The sequence below is a fragment of the Bos taurus genome, chromosome 1 (assembly GCF_002263795.3).
Source record: "Bos taurus isolate L1 Dominette 01449 registration number 42190680 breed Hereford chromosome 1, ARS-UCD2.0, whole genome shotgun sequence".
In the NCBI taxonomy this organism is placed as follows: Eukaryota; Metazoa; Chordata; class Mammalia; order Artiodactyla; family Bovidae; genus Bos; species Bos taurus.
The window spans coordinates 151,159,584-151,181,861 of record NC_037328.1 but is presented as its reverse complement, the minus strand read 5'-3'; the positions used below and the strand labels follow the sequence as shown (position 1 = coordinate 151,181,861).

Below are 22,278 nucleotides of genomic sequence, written 5' to 3'. Positions count from 1 at the left end.
ATCCCAGGGACGGGGGAGCCTGGTGGGCTGCCGTCTATGGGGTCGCAGAGAGTCGGACACGACTGAAGCGACTTAGCAGCAGCAGCAGAGGTGTGTAAAGTCAGTTCAAAGGGGCTGTGACCTGGAGTGACAGCCACCGAGGGGCAGGCCCAGCACTCTGGATCTCCCGCCTCCATGCTGGGGGAGGGAGGCAGAGGGGTGAAGCATGAAGACTCTTACACGGAGGAATTGATGTAAACAGAATACTTTATTATTTGAGAAAGAAAAGGCCAGATTACAAAACTTTGATATATAAGTCCTGTTTATTATCATGCCAAAGGTTTACCATGGATTTGATTTTCCATGACTCTTGGCTCGAGCCATGTAAAATTGCCAGTTGTGTAGATAAAAACAAATACTGGCAAATTCATGCGGTCAAAGCCCAAATAAAACGAGCGAGCGGATGGCCGATTTCTGTCAGCAGCAAGATGTTCCCAGCCGCATGTCTGTTGATGTTACAAACAGCTGTCCGGCAGATAAACAGGTCTTGCTTGAGAAGAACATCCTGTGCTTAGCAGTACTGCAAACGGTCTTGTCTGGGTATGAGACTCCGTGGTCCCCCTTCCGGCTCTCCCCTGCTCACCCTACCACCCAATTCCCCTGTCTCATCACACGGAGGACTCGTCTTCAGAGACATCACCACTCGTCCCCCTCAGACGCTAGTGAAGACTGTCTGACTTGGAAACCAACTCGCTCGTTTACAAAAGCCAGGAACACAGGCTGAACCAGGGGTTCCTTCGAAAGGACTATGGAAGTCTCCATCACGATGAAGACGCCTTCTTCACATGAATGGCCCCAATGCCTTCTCTTTCCCATCTTGCTGACCCTCTTTCTGCCTCTGGGCATTCTGTGTGCAAGAAAATAAAAACGGTGGACACTCAACAGAAAGGAGCAGCTTGGTGTTGGGAAATCCTGAGACTCCACAGGTAAACAAGATGGGACAAAATCAGGCTCCACTCATGCCCGAGAAGTTTATTAATTAAGCCTCCCCTCCCCCTGCATCTTCAGCTCTGTATGGCTCATGGTGCTGCAGTAAAAATAAAACTTTCTAACAAATTACATTTTTTTTCCAGTGAGTTACTTTTGCAGTAAAAATAGCTGCTACATAAATCCCTCCTGATCTCTGAAAAGGAGTCGCATATTTCCAAAAATAGTATTCCTATTTTAATCATACAGCATAATTTGGGGTGTGGGGGTGGGGCTGGGGAAGGAAATGCCTGGTCAGGGGAGGTGAGTCGCTGGGGAAAACATAGTTGAACTAAAAAATAAAGTAAGTTTTGTATATAAACTTATTTCAAGGCATGCATAGAAATGGAAAACATATGCCATCTGTCAAGAAAAATACTGCTTTATAGCTTTTACATTACAATTAAAGGAGAAGCAGAGAGGCCAGGAGAGGCCCCCAGATAATAACATTAAGTTTCTTATAAAAATTCCCAAATGTACAAAGTCCTTGCCATAGATAACAACCTAGGCAAAACAAAACAAAACAAAACAGGAATGAACCTTCTTAGACCTTATTCCTGTAGGCATATTAAATGTAAATAATACACACTTTACAACTTCTCTTAATCTGCACCAGCAGATTAAATGTTTGCACAAAAGGACGCCAGTGCTCTTGAAAACCAGCGAACACGGCAAAATGCCATCTGCATTCCTATTTTCACATACAGTTATATAATTATTTTAAATTACAATATACAGTTTCTGTTAAATAGGTCTGTTAGGGGACTCTGATAACAATTACAAGGTTACAGTCATATATACAAACTAACTTCAGAAACAGAATGTGTCTTTGCCCCCTCCTCCCCCTCAGAACCAAAGAGAGCTCTTGTGCGATTCCTGGCTGCAAAAAGGCAAAAGAAAAATCCAAGAAGTGTGCGTCTGTGACACGCTCCCTCCTTTGAGAAGACCCAACAGCCTGACCGATCCTGTCACCGTACAGCCTGCCCAGGGCTAGGCCGGGGGCCCCAAGCTTCTTCCTGGGCCGACAGAATGGAATAGCATCGTTAAGTGGCGGGTTCCCAGCAGCAGGCTTTCAGAAGCGAGAAACCGTGCTGCTTTCGGCGAAGAACTGCGGTGTCCGATGGAATAAGGCCACTGCTTCCAATAGGCGTGCCGGATGAGCCGGTCCGGCCTTTCAGGGTCCTGGGACGGGGCGCTTTGACAGCCCCGCCCCCAGCCCGGGTGGGCTCAGTCCTCCGTGTCCGGCTGGACGCCCAGGATGGCGTGCAGTTCCTCGGGCGTAAAGCCCAGCAAGTTCTGCAGGTCGCACACGAAGCGGTACACGTAGCGCTTCCCTGACGTCTTGTGGATGATATTCTTGTCGTAGTAATAGCGCAGACCCCGGCTGAGCTTCTCGTAGTTCATCTTGGGCTTGTTTTTCCTCTTTCCCCACCGGCGGGCCACCTGTGGCGGGGATGGGAAAGAGTGCCATTTAAAACTCCTTAATTGAAAAAAAGCACACGTGTCTCCCTCGTCCTGGCAAAAACCATCGCAATACTGTAAAGAAAACTATCCTCCCATCAAAATAAATAAAAAAAAAGAAAGAAAAAGCACGCCTTCTCCATCACAATACTGTAAAGAAAACTATCCTCCCATCAAAATTAGTTAATTTTTAAAGAAAGAAAGAAAAAGCACCCTTTGGCCCTGATGACAACTTGGATGCATGCTTATTGGGCCACCACAAAGGGACCGAAGAGATGCCGTCTGCTTTCCTGCTCTGCATCCCTGGGTATTTGTCCGGGGATGGAGGGACAGGCAGATGAGGGAGACGGGTCCCCCGACCCACAGCTTCGTCTGCTGAGGCTTCTCCCTCAGTAAAGTGTTCGGGAGCCAAGGGTTCAGGATCAAGGGGCTGGTCCTGAGACAAAGGAAATGCTATGTGCCCCTACCTCCTGGGCTCGCACTCCAAGACCACCGCGCCCGCAGCTGCCGCAGTGGGACCGAGGTCCCGTGGGCGTCTGCATTCCTCAGTGCCTCTGCCGCCCTGGGTTACTGGGGAGGTGACGCACCACACCCCATGCCAGAGACCAAGGGCGTCCCCTTGCGCTATCCTTGAAGGGCTGCTATGGGACCCGCCCTCAGCTTTCTCATCCAGACGGGCTGGCTCAGCTGAGGAGTGGGGCTCAGTATCTGCCCCCCACCCCCAGCAAGGGAAAGAGGCAAATTTCCTACGACGTGTTCCGACAGTCAGGCAAGAGCCTCAGTTTATAGCCTGAGCCTTTCGGCTCAATGACAGAGCAAGATGGGGAAGCCCAACAGTGCCACGCACACAATCCACACCAGCGTTCTTGCCTCAAGAACCCCACGGACAGAGGAGCCTGGTGGGCTACAGTGCACGGGGTTGCAGAGAGTCAGACACGACTGGGCCGCTGAGTACAGCATATTAAACTGCTTATCATCGCAGTAAGACTCTTAAAGGGCCAGAAATTGTCTCCTGCAGAAGTGCTCTCATTTGTATATACTTGGGACCCGTTTCTTGCATGCAAAGCCCATGTGATGGAATTAGGTTTGAGAACCTGGAGACTTGAGTCCCCGGGTCTGGACATACCTCGTCGGGGTCAGCGAGCTTAAACTCCCACCCGTCCCCCGTCCAGCTGATGAATGACTGGCAGGACTTGTCGGAGAGCAATTCTAGAAGAAACTGCCACAGCTGGATAGGCCCGCTTCCTGCAGGGGAGAAGGGGGTGGGTTAGACGTTTTTAAACACAGCAAGGCTTTTAGAGTCACCCTCCTGAAACAAGAACTTGAGATCAAGTGGTATCAAGTGGGTATCAAGGTGAAGGTGTGGCGCTGCATGCTGGTGACAGTCTTGGATGCTTTAATGGCAGGAGGCCAGACCCCAAGGTGAGGGCTTCTTCCCCCATGCCTCCTGCTCTTGGGAAAGAGATCACCGGGTCCTTGATCGCTGGGCTTGGTCTTTTGGAGAAAAGAAACAAAAAAAACAAATTCTGGGCCACCATCTCCTTGGCATCAAAATCCTTCCCTCCATTTAATTGTTCCTTATGTCATAACTTTCAAGGTTTATTTCTAGAGACACCTCGTAGGACAGGGGTGGGGGCGTTAGAAGGGGCCTTTCAGCACAGAGTGAGGCATGTCATTCTTGGAACCCCATGCGTGGCTTTCCGACCAGATGACAGTGGCTAAATCGCTTGATCCAAGACTTGGTTGACTGAGTGGTCACTGGGGCACCTAGGGGAGTAGCCAGGGCCTTAGCATGTGTTGGGTGAGGTATAAGCTTTGCAAAGTGCTCTCCGTATATTCCCCAAGGCACAGTGACCGCATCATGGATACAGCTGTGACCTGAGTGACCACAGCTAGCGTCCTCCAAGCCCACTTCCCTGTCTGTGAAATGGGCTACTACCAGCCATGCTAGGCTGCCCTAGGGTCCCAGTACTGTCCTAGTCAACCACAGAGCTGGCAAGGCAACCGATGATCACTAACGTTAAAATGAAAACCCACCCACACTGTGGCTGTTTCCCTTCTGATTAGGCCCTGACGCCCATGTATGAAAATGACAGCTATTTTCACTCTCCAAGTAATTTTCATGGCTGTTTGTTTTACAGGACAGAAAAGAAATGGGATGCCTGCGTATTCTTATTTTAACCTATTGGATTTTTAAAAGCAGGTATTTTTTAAATCCCCAGTGGCTCCATATGGTTAAACTATGGGATTGGCGGCGGGGGGGGGGGGGGGGGGGGGGGTGCATAAAAAAAAAGAAAAAAAAAAAAAGCACATTTAAGGACACAGAAAGCAATTAAAAAAAAAAAACCTGGAAATATCTGGTTCTAAAAACAGCTTTAATATTTGTCCCCGCCTAGAATAGCTGTTACTCAAACCTTCAAAATAAGATGGATCTGAGAAGCAGAAGGTAAACAGTCCCTGGGTTATTGGAGGCCAGCTCTGTGCCCCTTCCCTCACCAGGCTACAGTCTCTGAAATTCCAGGCGTGGCTGAGTCAGAGCTTCAGCCTCCAGGGCCCGTGTCCCCCGCTGTTCTCCTCTCCTTTTGGGGACCGGCCAGGACTGACCAGGTGAGGGAGCAGCCTGGGGATTCCCACCCACTATGCTGAGCTCAGCGACCACGAACATCCCTGTCCACGTGGCCTCTTTCGGGTGCAGGGAGACAGCTCGCTTGGCTTAAGGATGACACCGCACGCGTAAAACCGGGAGCACCAACGCGAGGTCGTCCAGCGAGAAACGCCCTTGATAAACAAGGCGGGCGCACGCACCTGTGAAGCCGGCCAGCACGGCCGCGGGTATAACTGGTTTGCCCTGCTCCACTGGGTCACTCCGGTCCTGGATGTAGTCCTTGAAGGACATGGTCGGCTTGCTGAGGCCCAGGGACTGGCTGCAGTCGTCCTCGAAGCTCTCGAAGGAGGGCACCCGCTGCACGTCCAGCAGAGACGACTGGCTGTTCCAGGACTGCAGCAGCGACTCCGAGCTCTCGAAGCTGTCGCCGCCCGTCTCCGCCGAGTCGTGGTCCCTGGGTTTCCCTGGCAGAGACAAGCATGGGCTCTGACCCCTCTAGGACAACGCAAGGTCAGGCACGACCACTGGCCCCTCCAGGCGTTCGCCCCGCCGGTGCACAGCAACTCAGGTTTCTCATTGAGGCGCCTGTTTCTTATGAATAAACATGCCACTCAAGCGCCTCTTCCATAAAAGGCAAGAGGACAGAGACATTGTGTAGCTCCGAGCGGAGGGCTACACCGCACGGGAAAGGGGAGCCATGCGGATGGATCTCAGACACAATGTGAGCAAAAGCCCAACACGAGAACACTTTGCATCCAGTTCAAGAACGGGAAAGACGGTGATGAGAAAAGTCAGGACAGTAGCATCTTCTGGGGGTAGGGAGAGTGCTACTGAGTGGGTGGGAGTATGAGAGAGCCTTGTGGGATGCTGGCACCCTCTCCATCTCAATCTGGGTGGTGGTCCCCAGGGGTATATATATATATATATAAAATCCAATCTGAGTTTTGTACACTGCATACTTGCGAGTGTGTTCAGTCGCTCAGTTATATCCGACTCTTTGCAACCCCATGGACCGTAGCCCTCCAGGCTCCTCTGTCCGTGGGATTCTCCAGGCAGGAATACTGGAGTGGGTTGCCATGCCCTCCTCCAGGGGATCTTCCCGCCCCAGGGATCAAACATATGTCTCATGTCTCCTGCACTGCAGGCGGGTTCTTTATCACTGTGACACCTGGGAATATGCATTTTCGTCTCCACAAAGACATCCCATCACCTGCCTACACCACCTCCTCCAACAGCGCACTGGGTGGGTGGAGGACTCCTGCTACGGGAGCAGGAACTCTGCTGGTTCCCCAACACCCTCCCGGCCGGACCAGAGCCGGAGGCACGTGAGGAGCACGCTCGCTGAGCATCGCTGCTGCGGCTGGGTCCGGCAGTCCAGCCCTTGACCTCCTCCAGGGGCAGAGCACGGGCCGACTGATTAAGAAACTCAGGTCATGGTCTGACCGTGGCCCCGGGAAATCACACCCCCAGCCCCACCGAGAGTGGCGCTCGGGAGCCTGGGTCTCACCAGAAGCGCTGGAGAGCAGGTTCAGGCTGCCGGCCGGGAAGTCCTGCCCCACGGAGCAGTAGTTGACGCTGACGGTGTTGAGTCGGGCCTTGGGGAACATCTGGAAGTCCTGCTCTGGCCCGAGCGTGCTGGGCGCTGAGGACGCTGGACACAAGCCATCCAGGAGGCCACCTTTAGGGTAACTCTGCGTCTGCATGCCGTACGGCGCCTGCTCCACGCCAAAACCTGTAACACGGGACCGTGGGCTGTCAGGCGACATCAGCGTGATGACCAGAGACCCTACACGCCTCCAACCAGAGGGAACGCGAGCAGACCCTCCCGCTCCAGCCCTCCCTCTGCAAGATCTCAGTGGACACTCTGAGGCTTTGACAGGCAGCTTTTCCACCGAGTCCTCCTCTGTTCTAACTGTCCATCTTCTTAGTCCAGGGCCCTTTCCCAAAAGGCTCGCAGCCTCTGGACCCTTGGGGCAATGCTGCAGGTGGATATTCCTAATGCTTCCGCGGGAGCCTCAGGATGACAGGGTCACTGGCTCTTTCGCCTTCCGAGCAAACAGGTCCAGACCAACTAAGCGATCTGCCGTCCAGCCTGTGACCCATAAGTGAGCCTGTCCAGTCACCCTGCCCATGCCCGAGGGGACCACCGTAAGCTGCGCTCACCAGCGTCAACCACCAGAAACACCGACCCAAATTCTGTAACATCCCAGAGCAAATGGGGTACTGCTGTTCACATACCTCCTGTGCCTGCCACCTTTATCTATTATACTGATCTGACCCTGGCGATCAGCTCACTCCATTCTGCCCCCTTGCGTTATAAATTGCCTCAACCAGCGCTGGCCAATGCAAAGGTTAACACAAGCCACCATAATGCAATGTTAGATTTTCTAACAGCTCCACTGGAAAACTAAAAAGACACTGGCAAAACAAGTTTGAACATTTTACTTGACCCAAGAGACGGTAAAGAACCCGCCTGCCAATGCAGGAGATACAAGAGACGTGGGTTCAATCCCTGGGTTGGAAAGATCCCCTGGAGGAGGAAATGGCAACCCACTCCAGTATTCTTGCCTGGAGAATCCCACTGACAGAGGAGTTTGGTGAGCTACAGTCTATAGGGTCACAGAGAGTCAGATACAACTGATCAGAATGTATGCAAGAAATCCATTATCATTTCAACATGTAATCATAATGTTAAAAGTTATTAAGGAGACATTTATATTAAGACTTTCAGATGGGTGGGCATGAGTTTTATCTCACTGCACATCTCAGTGTGGACCAGCAACACTTCAAGTGACCAGTGGCCTGGATTTGTGAGTTGTGACCGTTGTGTGGGACAGTGCAGGTCTAGACCCTGGCTTCGCACCCTTTGTGAATCTAACAGGAAGTCTTAGAACCAAGCTCTCAAGGGCAGAATTCATTGCACTGACCTAACGAATTGCTATTAATCCAATGAGGAACTGAGTTGAGATGCGAATTTTCTTCATACTGATCTTCGTTCTTTTCTTGGTTTTCTGAAAAATTGACAGAGGAGACAGAAAATTACAAATTGAGAGGTTTTAAATGACGCAAGGAAAAAAAGTTCCTTTCTGAATTACTGTTCTACGGTTATTCCAGCATAAAGAAATGCATTTTAGTTGCATACTTAATCCGATGGTGTTCCGTGTCATTATGTTTTTTAAAAGTACTAGAGACAGCAACGTATTTTCCTAATAACTAGAAAAAGACTTCTAAAATTAGTGCTGCCATTGGCAAAGTTAAATTTTCTATTGTATAATTTGAGCGAACTAGATGATGTATTGAATTCATCCATGTAGTCCACAAAGGGTTAAATGCTTATGAAGTACCCTCTTCACCAGGGGCTGGGAACACAGCAAATTAGGGACCTGGACAGGTTCTCTGCCCTGGTGATGCTTCAGATCCATCACCTCAAACCCTAAGGTGTGTCCACGCATGGGAAGAGCTACAGAGAGGTCAAAACAGTGCCATGGGCTTCCAAGTGGGACCCATGTGTCCAGGAACTTTAAAAAGGAAAAGGTTGGCATACTCTGTGTGAACTTACTTCTACAAACACACAACCACACACACACACTAAGAAATCGCAAAATGGGTCCAACATGCCAACAAACAGATTCAAACAGAAACTTGTCAGATCAGACTTGTCCAGGTTCAGGGAAAATTTAAGGGTCTTTAGGTTTCCCTGGCCCTCAGAAGTCATAACTACAAAGAGCTGGTGGGGGGCCCTGAGATCTTTTTAAGATGCTGAGTCTGTAATAGGTGTTGAAACTCAGAGTTTAAAATCAATTGAATGAGAAATATTTCTCTGAACTCCACCAACAGGCTTATTTTCTTATATTTTTAACTTGAAGATTCCTATATCTTGCTTTTTAACTCAATGTGGTTTTTTTTTTCTTTTATCCAAAATGTGTATTGGGAAGGTTTCCCACTCATCTTGATACAGGGTATGTTGAGCACTGCTTGGGTCTGAATCGAAGGAGCAGCCTTCTGTAAGGCTGGTCCTCCTGTAAGGTTGCTCTTCCTCCTGAAGGCTGGCCAAGACCAGCACAGCAGTGAACACACATAACTACTGCCTGTGCATGGCTAAAGACAGGGTGATTCTGTAGCATCCTGGGCATTTCACACCCATGAAATAGGAACTGGGGCTCTGCACGAGGCACTTGATCCTGCTTCCTCGTCTCTTCTGGAGAGGGATGAAGGAGATACTTTGTGAGAGGCATGAGCTCATGGGGAGGGCGTCACCGCCCGTAAGGCTCAATGTATTTTTAACCCTAGTCTCAATGCTCTGTTTAGGTCTAAATCAACATTTTCTACATGAGAGTTCTTTTGCTTGAAGGCTAGTTGCTGTACAATATTTCAGTGTGTAAAATATACATCAATCACTTCTACATTTGTTTACAAACATAAAACAAAAAGTCTTTGTGGGATCCCATCTGGTCTTAGGGAAAATAACTATAAAATTCCCAGTTTATCAAAGGCATGCTTTGGTTGGGACCAACTGATTTCTCAAGGCTCTGTAAAGTGAGCCCCCAAACACGGGCATCCCAGTTGCCTTGACGTCAGAGCCACATGTATGCCTCCGACTCATGAGGTCTGGCGACACTGAACACCTTGGTGACTAAGGCTCCCACCTTGTGGCTAATGCTCCCCACACACGTACTTAAGTGGAATTGAAATCATTGAAGTCACCATGGAGCTGACTTGTGCAATGCCATTTTCAGTCTATCTGCCTTCCATCACTGAATTGCTGACTCTACAGTTAGCATGCACAGCTCCCCCATCACTCTTTCCCACCACAATCACCCCGTTGCTCACAGGTACCTTTGATCATCTGCTCCAGATGCTCCCAGAGAATATCACCCACAAAGTCGGGCGCCAGCTCCAGAAAGCGCTCCTTGCCAAGGTTACACAACACCTGCCCTGTCATGCCAAACCTCTGCAGGTTCACATCCACCAGACTGAACTCGTTGGTGGCCCAGAGAAGCCACTGGCACACCTGCTGCTCAGTCCACAGCCATGGATCTAGCAGGGAGGGGAGAAAAGCAAGGTGGTGAGGCCAGACACACTCCTGATTTACCTGCAGAGCCCCGATGGGCACCAGGGCTCAAGGTGACGAGACAGCAGATGCTGAGGTGCTAACAGCAGTGCTGGAAGAAGCGTTCAGAGGGGTGGCTCAGCTCAGCTTCATGAAATCTCTGCCCCTCTTTGCAAGACACCCTAGGCACATGCTTGAAATGACGCCATCTCAAGCTATGGCGGCCCGACTTCCCGGTCTAGCACAGCGCAGGGCAGAACACAGCTCCAAGAAGCAGCACTTACTCTTTGGGATCCCCAGCCGGCGTTGCTCCTTTTTGAAGCCACTGAAGGTGGCTTTTAAGGCTTGACTCATCACAGCTTTGCTGCATGGGGTCAGCAGAGGCAACTCGCAGTTGGCTGAGTCTGGAAAACAAACCCCATGGGGACGTTAAGAGTTCCAGCTGGCCACAGCACAGGGAGAACGGATAGGGGAGGAGGGAGGAAGTCTTAGCTCCTATGGAAGAACAATGAGGATCCTCAGTCTTCAGCATCATTCCCCAGAGGAGCATAAATATTAATATAACCAAAATGGTTTCTGAACGAAACTGAGAAAATATATTGCAATTTAATAAAACACGTATTATTTTAATAATTATGTAACTATACTTCTTACAATTTAATAACTACCCTTATTTGAAAAAAAAAAAAATGTAAAGCAACACTCAAGTCAAATTTTTGCCAAACTTCAGAAAGCAGTGATCGACACCTAGGTAAGGTTTCTTTTGCAGGCCAGCCAGTCTTACATTTTTGACAACAGACGAAGTTGTGTGGTTTCTCACCAAAAGCCTTAAGGGGTTGTAAATGGCTAATCTGGAAGCGACTTCCATCCATTAAACTAAGCTGCAGGCAAAGGGACAGCAGATGTCGCAGGAACACATAGTACTTAGCACCTGTGACGTCAATTTTTTTGAAAAACAACCTTCTCTGCATTCCCTCAGCAATTTCAAGAATGATGAATGGCTGTCACGTGACAGCACACTTACGCAAGCATATGCGTTTTAATTAATTTTCTGGGCTGTATTTTTTAGCACTGACTTCATGTGACAGTCATCTCTGGAATGTCTCCCGCTAATAACTCTATCATAGTAATCACAGAGGCATCACCTGACGTGCTATACCTTTCAAAAGAAAGAACACTGATAGGAAGAACTACAGGCACAAAGGCAGATGGTTAAAGATGAGCAGGAATACTTTGCTGCCCCAAAACTGGCGGTAGCGGGGGAAAAATCTAAGCTAAGGACGTGAACCTAGGATGAAAAGGTGGGGTGCACTGTGAGGTCCACTGGTCTGTGTCACAGAGGGGACTGGGAGATGGGGCCTGGGCTGGCTGCAGAGTTGGAGCAGCCTAAGGAGCCGCTCAGGGCCCCCTGCGGTTTGCCCCCAGCAGGGCACCTCCTCTCCCTGGGGTGTGTCTAGCAGGTAAGAACTTCAGAGTCACCAGCTGCATAAAAAAGAAATGTTTTCTCCCAGATCCCAGCCTCTGTCTGACTTTTCATACAAAGATTCAAGACATCAATGTGCATCCCTTACGAACGGTAATCTATGAACTGAGATCCTTAGCGACATCACGCTCAATTCATCAAGTCTGAGTAACCAATTACCATGAGAAATCGAATCCAAGCCGGTTGGCACTTCCTGGAGTGTTTGCTCTTCATTTAGGGAAGGGAAAACCGCAAGCAGGGACCCATCAAAGGTGTCAAAGGCGGCCTGGCGCTGCAAAGGAAAGAGGGAAAGAAAACGGAAACGTTGGCATTTACACTTAGTTAATGACCTGTTTTAAAAGTGGTCCATGGGCAGCCTCACCAAAACACCCTGATTCAATTTGCCAGGTATAAAGCCACGCGTGGCATTGACCAGTTGGCACTCTGAGCAGACTTCTGAGAAGATGCAAGTGACCCAAAGGATCTCTTTACTCTGGATCACTTACAGGCACACCTTGGAGATGCTGCAGGCTTGGTTCCAGACCACCGAAATAAAGTAACCATCACAGTAACGTGAGCCACAGAAATTTCTTGGCTTCCCAATACATATACAAGTTACTCTTACAGTATTAAGTGTGCAATAGCATGGTGTCTAAAAACTGTGCACATACTTTAATTAAAAAATACTTTATTGCTAAAAAATGCTAACCATCATCTGAGCCTTGGTAATCCTTTTGCTAGCAGAGGGTTTAAAACATGTCGAGGATTACCAATATGTGACACAGAGACACGAAGTGATCAAATGCTGTTGGAAAAATGGTGCCAATCAATGCTAGACTGCAGGGTTAGCACAAGCCTTCAATCTGTAAAAAAAAAAAAAACTCAGTATAGCAAAGTGCAGTCTATCAAGGTCTGCCTGTCATCAACCACAGAATCAGAATGACTGGGAATTTACTTTTAATGGCCTAATCAAGTTAAATGTATAAGTTAAGCAAACAAACCTAAAACCCAGAGAGTCTTAGAACAGTGCCTGGAGGGACTCGGAGACCACCTCAATCCAAACACCTGGCCCTTCTCAGCTAAATGGGTGAGACACGCAGGCCATGTGCATAAGGAAAATGCCTCTTACGCTGTTGTACAGCAGAAACTAACACAACAATGTAACATTATCCCCTAATTAAAAAGAAAAAATCCTATGAGAAATCATAATGGAAAATAATGTTTAAAATGTACATGTATATCTATGTATATATGTGTAAATATATATACATATATATATAAACCAAACCACTTTGCTGTATAACAGGAATTAACAACAATGTAAAGTAACTACGTGTGTGTACAGGTAATAGTATCTGACTTTTTGCAACCCTATGGACTGTAGCCCTCCAGGCACCTCTGTCCGTGGAATTTTCCAAGCAAGAATACTGGAGTGGGTTGCCATTTCCCCCTCCAAAGGATCTTCCAGACCCAGGGATCAAACCTGTGTCTCCTGCCTCTCATGCCTTGGCAGGCAAATTGTTTACCACCACACCGCCTAGGAAGCCCTACTATATTTATACTTCAATATATAAGAAAATAAATAAGGAGGGGAAAAAAAAATGATCCTTGGCAAAACAGCTTCAGCTCACTGCAGTTAAGATGAAAGGCAGGGAAAGAAAAATATCAAATGACAAAAATCAAACAAAATACATATAAGAACATTCTTTAAGATTTAATTTTGTAAAAATATAGTGTATTGAAAAGGTCACTCCGTTACTGCCTCCCATCATCTATGAAGGGGAAAGATTTCCAAAGCAAACAGATTTAAACTACCTACAATTTAGGGGAAGAGACACACACAGAAAGATAAGCCTGGAGCTGTGAGAATTTCAAATACAAATGGAAGAGCCTGTACTGTAAGAGTCATTTGTAAGTAACAGACAAAGGCCTGATTCATCATTGCCTAACTTGTGGAAGAAAAACGTGAAGAACGGCTATATTTTCCCAACATAAGCTGGAAATCCCATGTCATGTGTAATGCAGTGACCCGTTTGTTGAGTCATCAATCAGAAAGCATGTAACACATTTACAGATCCAATGGTTGGTGTGCTTTCTGTTTAGAAATGCAGAACAGTGAATGACATAAGAGGGTAGGCAGAAGTTGGAGCTTGGCCCAATGATGTTGGCACCCAACATCACCCCCAAAAAACCCAACTGCCCAAGACGCACGGGGGCAGGGGGGTGGGGGGCGGGGAGAGGCCAATCATGCACGTGTGAAATACTCATCTCGAGTTATAAAACAGCTTATTAAATAGCTTATAAAATACCTTATAGCAATGCTAATTTTGGTGACATACCGGATAGATTTTTTAAATTCCTGGCATGGAAGCTGGGCGTGCTGCAGTCCAAGGGGTTGCAAAGAGTCGTACAGGACTAAGCAGCTGAACAACAAAACGTGGCCCAGGTGACTAAGAAATGTCTTTCCTTTCCTGACTGCACTTCTGTTCTGTTTTTAAAACCAAGAAGCCAAAAGACAAGATAAATTCCCACGGCGTATTTCAAGACATCAGTTTCAGCAAGAACGATTTCTTCTCCAAGCCCAGAAATCACACAGGCCTAAGCTCTTCGAGTTTATAGGAGAAATTTTCTCTCTAGAGGTGTCATTTCAAACTTAATATTACTGTAATTTCTTGTATGGTTTCTGCCAGGCCACAGTGAAAACGTCTGACCAGACTGAACAACAACAAAAACCTCACTGGCTTGAAATCTGATCAGTTTCATGATACTCTGGAGAGACCTGTGTCGGTTTTTGCCTCCTGGGGTTTGATCAGACAAACAACCTCATAAACGATAGTAAAAAGCGGAACGTGCCAGAGACACAATATTATACAAAACACTACCAATCTAAAACCACTGCTTGTGAGACATCTTTACCACAGAACACTAAAAAAAAAAAAAAAATCAAATCTCGCTGTCATATTTGGAGAAGGCAAATGGGAAATTATCAATTTGTGTTGCTAAAGAATGTTCCCAAAAGGGAGTGAGATAGAAGCTACATGAAATGTTTATTACAAGGGAGGATGCTGTTTAATCTGTTTTTCTCTTTGTTTTTAAACAGCCGCAGTTGTCCCAGGAAGGACAGACTGCCTGAACCCCACAGGCACTGACCCTTCGGATGAGAGCAGGAGCAGCAGCCAATAACTGGGCCTGCCTGCCTCCTCTAAGCTCTTTCAGCTCTTTGCCATCACTTGAGGAAACTTCCTGGGTGGATAGAACAGATACCTCCTCCAGTTCTATTCTCTTGAGAATTTATGGAACATTCCACCTGGTAGGAGCCTCAGAAATCAACTACCAAGGTCTCACCATCTACAAATTGAATGGTTTCCTTCATATCTTGGAGGATAAGTCAAACAAACACCAGGAAACCCATTTAACAGAGGAAAACACTGAGACCCAGAGATTAAGCAAACAGTCCAGAGTCACACAACCAGTCTCACAGCTAGAACCGGTCTCCTGGGACCCAATTGTTTTTTCACTCCAAGAAACTGAGCTTTCCAATTTTCTAAGTTTTTATTAAGACTCGTTCACTCACCTTGAGTGTCCCTCTGTAACTGCTGGCCACAGGAGCCACCTGGTCCATGTTCTTGATTCCAAAATCATTCATCTTTAACAAGAAGAAAGAAAAATTAAGAGTTGAAAGAGGCAACAAACCAAGGCCATGGTTAAACCCGCACCCACACCTCAGTTCCAGTGCTCCAGCCCTAACAGGTCATTCAGAACCGAATGCCAGGAATTCTTCTCACAAAGGTGATGCTACTCAAGGAATTAAATAATAATGCCGCCTGCAGAATTCCCTTAGGATCTGAGGGGCTCAGATAAAGCTGCCTTCCGGCTGGCTGGGATAGCAAGGCTGGGGGCCTGGGTCCTTCCAGGACAGGAGTGCAGAAGACCTGTTTTTCATCGCCAATTTCAAGGTCAGGTCGGGGTGTAGAGGCTGTTTGGGGCTGTGGGTGGGTGGGCTGCCTGGCCGTGGACCACCTCCTGCATGCAAGGGGCAGCCAGCTCAACCTGGGAGCTCCAGGGCCAGCCGCCACCTCTGCTCCTGGGCAGATCCAAATCCTGGAAAGCCCACTGGAAGACCCGCCTCGGAGGCGCCCTCCCCCCCTCTCCAAGCTCAGGAAGCACAGAGAAAGGAAGAAGGGCAGCTTGAGATGAAACTCTCCTGCATTATCTCAGATTCTCCAGCGTTGAGCACACAAGCTCAAAATCCTGCATTTGCAGGCTGCTCAGCTGTGCGTTTCTTTAAGAGGAAGTAACTCCGACTGCGGACCTGCCTTACTTGGATGGCCTGGGCTTTTGCCTTTGACCCGCGCTGACCCGTGTGGTAACCACGTGTGACTCCTGAGCACTTGGCCCTGGACTAGGGCGGACTCAGATGTGCTTGCCCTCCATTTCAAAGATTTCGCAGCAAAAAGTCAACTATCTCAGTATTGACTCTTTGTTTACTGCGTGTTTATGTAATATTCTGAATGTTAGGTTAACTGAAATTAATTTCATCTATTTCACTGTATTTAACTGCGGCCCTTGGAAAGCTTAAGAGCTACACGTATGACCTGCAACTGGACAGTTCCCTAAGTGACCTGTGATTTGCTGTAATCAACTGAAAACTTATCTGGGGCCCTAAAACGTTACTGTTTGCCAGGGTAAGTTAAATATTAGTTCGTGAGAAAAGTACTTAGATAATCCTGCCAGAGCATTAGATGAAAAAAAAAAAACAAAGCAACTGAACCTGATTTTCAAGTACCCTGGGAAAGCCCCCATGACAGTAACCCACCCTCCTGGCTTCAGAACCAGGAACAGGAGGTCTAGAATTGGAAACTTCATGGGTACCTCTCACTGCCCATTCTGAGGTCTCCACTGGGTGCTGCTACCTGTTTCAACCAAAACTTTGAGTAATTAAAATATTGTGCAATGGATAAGTCTGACTAGCAGAGGCAAACAGCATATTTTCCTGTAACTACTTAATTCGAGTTTGTCCTTTCTTGTTTTCTCTTTATGGTCAACACTATGGCTAAACCAGACCTCCTAAGGACTCAGCATACAGACACACACACACCCCCCTTGGCTAGAAAGGCAGTGTGGGAGGAGAGTCCCTGCCACAGGGGAGGCCAGAGGCAATGGTGTGTTTGTGGGGGCGGAGGGTGTGCATGCTCCGTAGTGTCAGACTCCACGACCCCATGCACTGGAGCCTGCCCGGCTCCTCTGTCCATGGAATTTTCCAGGCAAGAATCCTGGAGTGGGTTGCCATTTCCTACTCCAGAGGATCTTCCTGACCCAGGGATGGAACCCGTGTCTCCTGCACTGGCAGGCAGATGCTTTACCACCGAGCCACCTGGGGGGTGGGGGCAGTTGTTAAAAACCTCTGAGGGCAGGTCATCATCAGGGGGGCCGGTGCAGGCTGGAAAGGTTTGACAGTAAATAATGGGGGGTGGGGAGGGGGTGTTGTTCTGGATCAAAAAGGACTGCGTCTGCTCAGAACCCCCACTTGGTGAATCCTGTCATCCACAATCAATCAAAAATCAATATACACTATGGATGATCACTGCCATGGTAGGTTCCTACTTTCAAAGGGCTAAGCCTGAGCTGGGGGACCACGCCTTGTCACCTTACTCAACAGTCTGATATCCCAGAGAGGTAGATGTTATGCCATCTGACAGAGAGGCTACAGAGACACCCCCGTCCCAGGACTTTGCCCAGGATCACAGGGCTACTGCGGGATGGGGGGAGCCCTCAGGGGCACAGAGCAGACCAAAACCCCTTGGGGATATGGCCTGACCTGAGCTCCGCCTTGAGCCAGGATCCCCTGAATGGTGAGGCCTCGACCCTCCTCCCAGCAGTGAAGAGCAGAGATCACACACAGATACCACAAGCCTAGGCTCCTGCTGGCCGACTTTGCACAGATGCAAAATGCTCCTTAATGGAGAGCTTTATGCCACTGATCTGCATGAATGAAGCCCTGTCACCTGTTGATGACATCAGCAAGCCTCAAAACAGGAGACCAAAATGAAAGGACATCTTGGGTGTCAATTACCCGTCTCCTTCTCCTGACTTGCAGACTTTACTCCACATTCTTGAGCTCCACGGAGATGGACCGAGAATAGATGTGGAAGGCCATGGAGCAACCTCGCCTGGTTTTTGTGTACAAATTCTGAGAGGAAAGGCAGTCTACCACTCCCATATAAAGAGCTCTAATTACCAGCTGCGGAATAGAATTCTTTTGTTGTTCGGCTTTTAATTTGTTTTGTAAAAACCATGTAGAATCAAAGTGCTCTACCAATCATTTCTGGCAAACGCATAGCTAATCAAATTTAAGTTCCCCTGTTTTACTCAACAGGTTCACAGGTGGCTCAGTGGTAAAAAATCTGTTTGCCAACGCAGGAGACACAGATTCAATCCCTGGGTTGGGAAGATCCCCTGAAGAAGCAAATGGCAACCTACTCCAGTATTCTTGCCTGGAGAATCCCATGGACAGAGGAGCCTGGTGGGGTTCATGGGGTTGCAGAGAGTGAGACGTGACTTAGCGTTTAAACAACAGTTCTACTCTACAGGGCTTGTGAAGACAGCAGACAGGCCAAATCAGTCCACATAAATCAATTTCACATTCAGATCTTTTTGCCATTGCCCTATTGATCGCTGCTCTTGAGCAACAACAGAAAAAAATGGGTAAATGGCAGACATGTTCAATTTTAAAACAAGTAGAACTTGCCCAACAACAGTACCCTTATGGGAACAAGTGATTGCTTCTAGGAGATTAGAGCACAGGTTTGCATTTAGGCAAATTGGAAAAGAAAAAAAAAAAAAATCAAACCCTAAGCGCACTTTTGAAGATTGGTTTTCTTTTTCCTTTGAAAGCTATCAATTTAGGGAGAGGAATGACTAATCCCAGAAATGAGTGTTAGACTATTTCCCTGCAGGACACACAGCACGCTAGTTTACTGTACTGTGATATTATTCAGAATTTTAATAAACCTTAACTTAGAGATTTATCTCCCTGATTGGTGGCGGTGTGGGATGGCAGACAGCGCGCAGGCGCTTCCACTGCACGGAACAAGATGAATCTGTTACCGGTAAATTAACTACCCCTATCTCCAAAGGGGGCTGCTCATTTCTTTATTCCCTAAATAAACTGCAGGTCAAATACTATTTTAGGATACCGTACAAGTGAATACAGGCCAATAAAAAAGTCTCGAGTGCTTGGAAAAAAAAAAAAAACATATACGCACAAACGCTGTTACCCCTTCGTCCAAAATGCTGTAAGATCCCGAAATTAGAGGCAGTCTTGCGCACCCATAACCCCATTTCCGACACTGTCCCCACATTCACCTCCCAGCATCAAGGGGCCCGAATGCAGAGGTCCTGGGGAGCCCCGGGGGTCTCGGTAGAGCCGCCGGATCCTCCCCGCGCCCCCGTTGCCTGCCGCCCTGGCCGGGCCCCGGACGCGACAGCGCAGGTGACGGGGAGCGGGGGTGGGAGCCGCAGTTCCCCAGGTGTTTCAGGCGCCCCGGATCTTGCCGGGCCCGGCGCCCTCCGGTAAGTCACCGGCAAACCAGGGCGCGCCAGGGGCCCTCAGACACCTTCTCGCGCGTCCCCCAAGCCCCCAGGCGAAATCAGGTTCGCCGGGCGCCCACCGGCAGGAGCCACCCCCGCCTTCACGCCTGCGTTTCCTTTTAAAACAAAAGCAAGTGAAACGAGCCGGCGCGCCTTGCGCGCCCCAGCCGCCTCGGCGACCCCAGGCCCCGCGGCCCAAGTTCGGAGCCGGCTCCGCGCGTCACGGCCGGGCCCACCCGGAACCCTGCTCGCCGCCCACCCACCTACCCCCAAAGCCACTCGACACGGGGAATAAGAACCCCAAGCGGACTGATCCTGGACGCGCGACCCCAGAATCCCACGAATAGTCGCCACCCTGCCTGGACCTCGGCTGCGCCCTGGGGATCCGGGGCGCCACCTGCGTCCCAACTCAGTTCCTGGGTTCCCCGGGAGAGAAGCGGGCGCCGCAGAGCGCTCCCCGCCCGCCGACCCCCGCCGGACCCCGGCCACCCCGCCCGGCCCGACCCCGCTCTTACCGCGCCGCTTCGGGCAGGGCCGCCCGGGGCTCGGGGCCCGGGCTTCCTCGGTGCGCGCCGGCGAGCGCGGGGGCGCGGGCGCGCGAGTGGGGCGCTCGGGGAAGCCGGGGGCGGCGGACGGGCTCGGGGCGCTCGGGGAGGCCGGGGCGGACCGGGGACGGCGGGCGGGCTCCGGGAGATCCGGGAGGCCTGGGCGGGCCGGGGACGGCGGGCCGGCTCGCGACGATCGGGGCGATCCGGGCTGTGGCTGCACCGCGCTCCGCGCCGCCGCCGGAGGAAGTAACCGGCCGGTGCCCTCCGCCGCGCGCTCTTCTGGAGCCGGGGTTTCGGGGGGGAGGAGGGAGGAGGGAGGAGGGAGGGGACTTCGGGACAAGGAGGAGGGGCGGAGGGGGAGGGGAGAGAGGAGGAGGGGCGGCGGAGGGGGCCAGGCCGGGAGCCTGCGCGCGGAGAGGAGGGGCAGAGGGGGGGGGAGGAGCACGGAGCCGGAGGCGGAGCCGGACCTGCCCGGCCGGACCTCGCCCGGCGCCTGCTGTCGCTCGGCGGCCGCTCGCCCAGGGCCGCTGCGGACCTGGGCCTCCGACGTCCGGCGCCCCGGGCCGTGTGAGTCCTGGGAGCTCAGGACGAATCTTTCTTTTCTTTCTTTCTTTCCCGGGTCCGCCGCTTTAACCCCCAAAGGTGTCCTGGCAGGACCGGAGTAGCTAGCTACCGCCGGTGCCACCGAGTGGCCGCGGGGCTTGGTCCACCGGGGGACTCATTGTGGCCCCATTCTTGGACATGCTTATGGACTTATGATTTCCGATCGTTTTTATTCCGAGCGTTCTGTCGTGAAAACACGCTGAGATGACAAAGGTACGAAGTAGACCCTCTGTCTGTCACGAAGTCCTCCTGCTCCGGAAAGCCGCCCCCCTCGCCCCAATCCTGCAGCCTCCACGTGAGTGGCGCCCCTAGAGTTGAGCGGTGCCTTGGTGATAACCAGCCTTGGCTGGGCTTCCCTGGGTTGTGCTAAGTGGCTTCAGTCGTGCAGACTCTTTGCGACCCCCTGGACTGTAGCCCGACAGGCTCCTCTGTCCATGGAATACTCCAGGCAAGAACACTGGAGTGCGTAGCCATTTCCTCCTCCAGGGGATCTTTGAACCCAGGGATTGAACCCGCATCTCTTACATCTCTTGCGTTGGCAAGCGGGTTCTTCACCTCTAGCGCCTGGGCTAATCCTCCGTGATAATTCTCCAAGGCCTCATTGTCCTTGCTTTATATATGAGAGAATCGACCCTTAGGGCAAATAACTTGCCCAGTCAGAAGACATACAGATGGGAAATTCGGGGTTGAAACTCCAGTTTATCTGACTTCCAACTATGGTCAAAACTGTGACTGGTACCTCCTGTTTCCATTTTTAGCAGGAAATACTTGAGTCTCTGGCTAGAAATGTGCACATTTCCTATTCAGATTCAGATCAGCTTCTCAATATTTTGGTGGAAGATTTAGTTTCCCAAAGGTGGGTGTAGAATAAAATAGCTCAGCTTAGGCAAGGCCAGGGACTGGAAGTTGGTGCATCTCAGAGACCACAGTGCTATGAAAGGAGAGGGAGAGGGGCCTCACTTCTCTGTTGCCAAGGTTCCCAGTTTCCATGGCAACCCTGAACCCAGGAGTTGTTCAGATAATTGAGATAGTATTGCACCTTAATGTTTTCAGGTACCTGAGGGTCTCCAGTACTCACCATAGCATAGGTCAGAGGCCGGGTCTATACAGCTCAAACCACCAGAAGCAGAAACAGTTGATCGTTCCAGCAGATTGAACGGATTCTAATGACTTCTCTGTGTACATTCAGGCCTGGATCAGAAATCACAGATAGATAGATCAGGAAGGAATTTCATAAGTGGGATACAGATCCATAGTAAGTTACCATGGAGACATGAAGAGTATGCTACCTTTTTTTTTTTTTTTTAAACTGTACCAGAAAATACTGACTCATTCGGGCTGCGGTTTCAGCTAACAGAGGGACTTACCCTCTAGGCTACTGAAAGCATCTGAGAAACTCGGAAAAGACAGCCATTAGGTCAAGTTCAGTTGCCCGGAGTGGGGCTGCCTTGTCCTGTATACATGGGTATCAGTGCTAGGTGATCAGGGGCCCCCTGGGCCCCTGAGACCCAGTGATCTTTGGGAAGACATCTTTCTTCCTTAAAGAACTCAGAGAGGAGGGGCATCTCCAGCACATCTGAGCAGAAAGACATCAAAAGAAGGGTCACAGGATTTTGAAGACAGTCCGTTCATGACAACCAGCTTTCCCCGTGCTCTAACTGGCTAAACCTTGGGGGGATTCTCAGCTGTATAGAAGCAAGGGTGATTATGCCACCTATGTCATAAGGCTGTGATGGGAGCTCAACACAGAGCCAAATTTGCAAATTTGTCCATCACCTGGTAGAGAGAGGTTCAAAATGTTATAGCTATTACATGTCTTTTTCCAAGCTCCCCTCTGGGAGCATTTTATGAAAAATCCTTTAAAATATATACATCAATATATGAAAAAAATCATTCCTACCCTCTCGGATATAAATGCATGAAAACTTATAGAAAATAATCTAGCCAGGGGCAT

General features: G+C 49.6%; 1 protein-coding gene and 1 long non-coding RNA gene across 3 annotated transcripts in view; one reads left to right on the top strand and one right to left on the bottom strand.

The window, feature by feature from the left end:
- Window positions 1-228: 228 nt before the first annotated feature.
- Window positions 229-19,711, bottom strand: ETS2 (ETS proto-oncogene 2, transcription factor). The gene is made up of 10 exons (NM_001080214.1): window positions 19,689-19,711; window positions 15,158-15,229; window positions 11,764-11,875; window positions 10,406-10,525; window positions 9,908-10,108; window positions 7,999-8,082; window positions 6,579-6,803; window positions 5,272-5,535; window positions 3,593-3,711; window positions 229-2,448 (listed from the first exon to the last, which is right to left on the bottom strand). Exons 2-10 carry the CDS (start codon window positions 15,227-15,229, stop codon window positions 2,233-2,235), a joined length of 1,413 nt encoding a protein of 470 aa, NP_001073683.1. The 5' UTR covers window positions 19,689-19,711; the 3' UTR covers window positions 229-2,232.
- Window positions 19,712-20,029: 318 nt separating this feature from the next.
- LOC101904307 (uncharacterized) overlaps window positions 20,030-22,278 on the top strand; it is a 47,120-nt gene continuing 44,871 nt past the window's right edge. For both annotated transcript variants that reach the window (XR_001501626.3, XR_001501681.3), the window contains exon 1: window positions 20,030-20,537. This is a non-coding gene — a long non-coding RNA (uncharacterized lncRNA). The remainder of the gene's footprint in view (window positions 20,538-22,278) is intronic.

Excerpts from the sequence above, each read along its gene's own strand:
- ETS2 (NM_001080214.1), bottom strand. The coding sequence starts at position 15,229 with ATGAATGATTTTGGAATCAAGAACATGGACCAGGTGGCTCCTGTGGCC. Across the intron at positions 5,536-6,578 it reads CCTGCTCTCCAGCGCTTCTG|GGAAACCCAGGGACCACGAC; the intron begins GTGAGACCCAGG and ends TGTCTCTGCCAG. Across the intron at positions 2,449-3,592 it reads AGCTCGCTGACCCCGACGAG|GTGGCCCGCCGGTGGGGAAA; the intron begins GTATGTCCAGAC and ends TCCCCGCCACAG.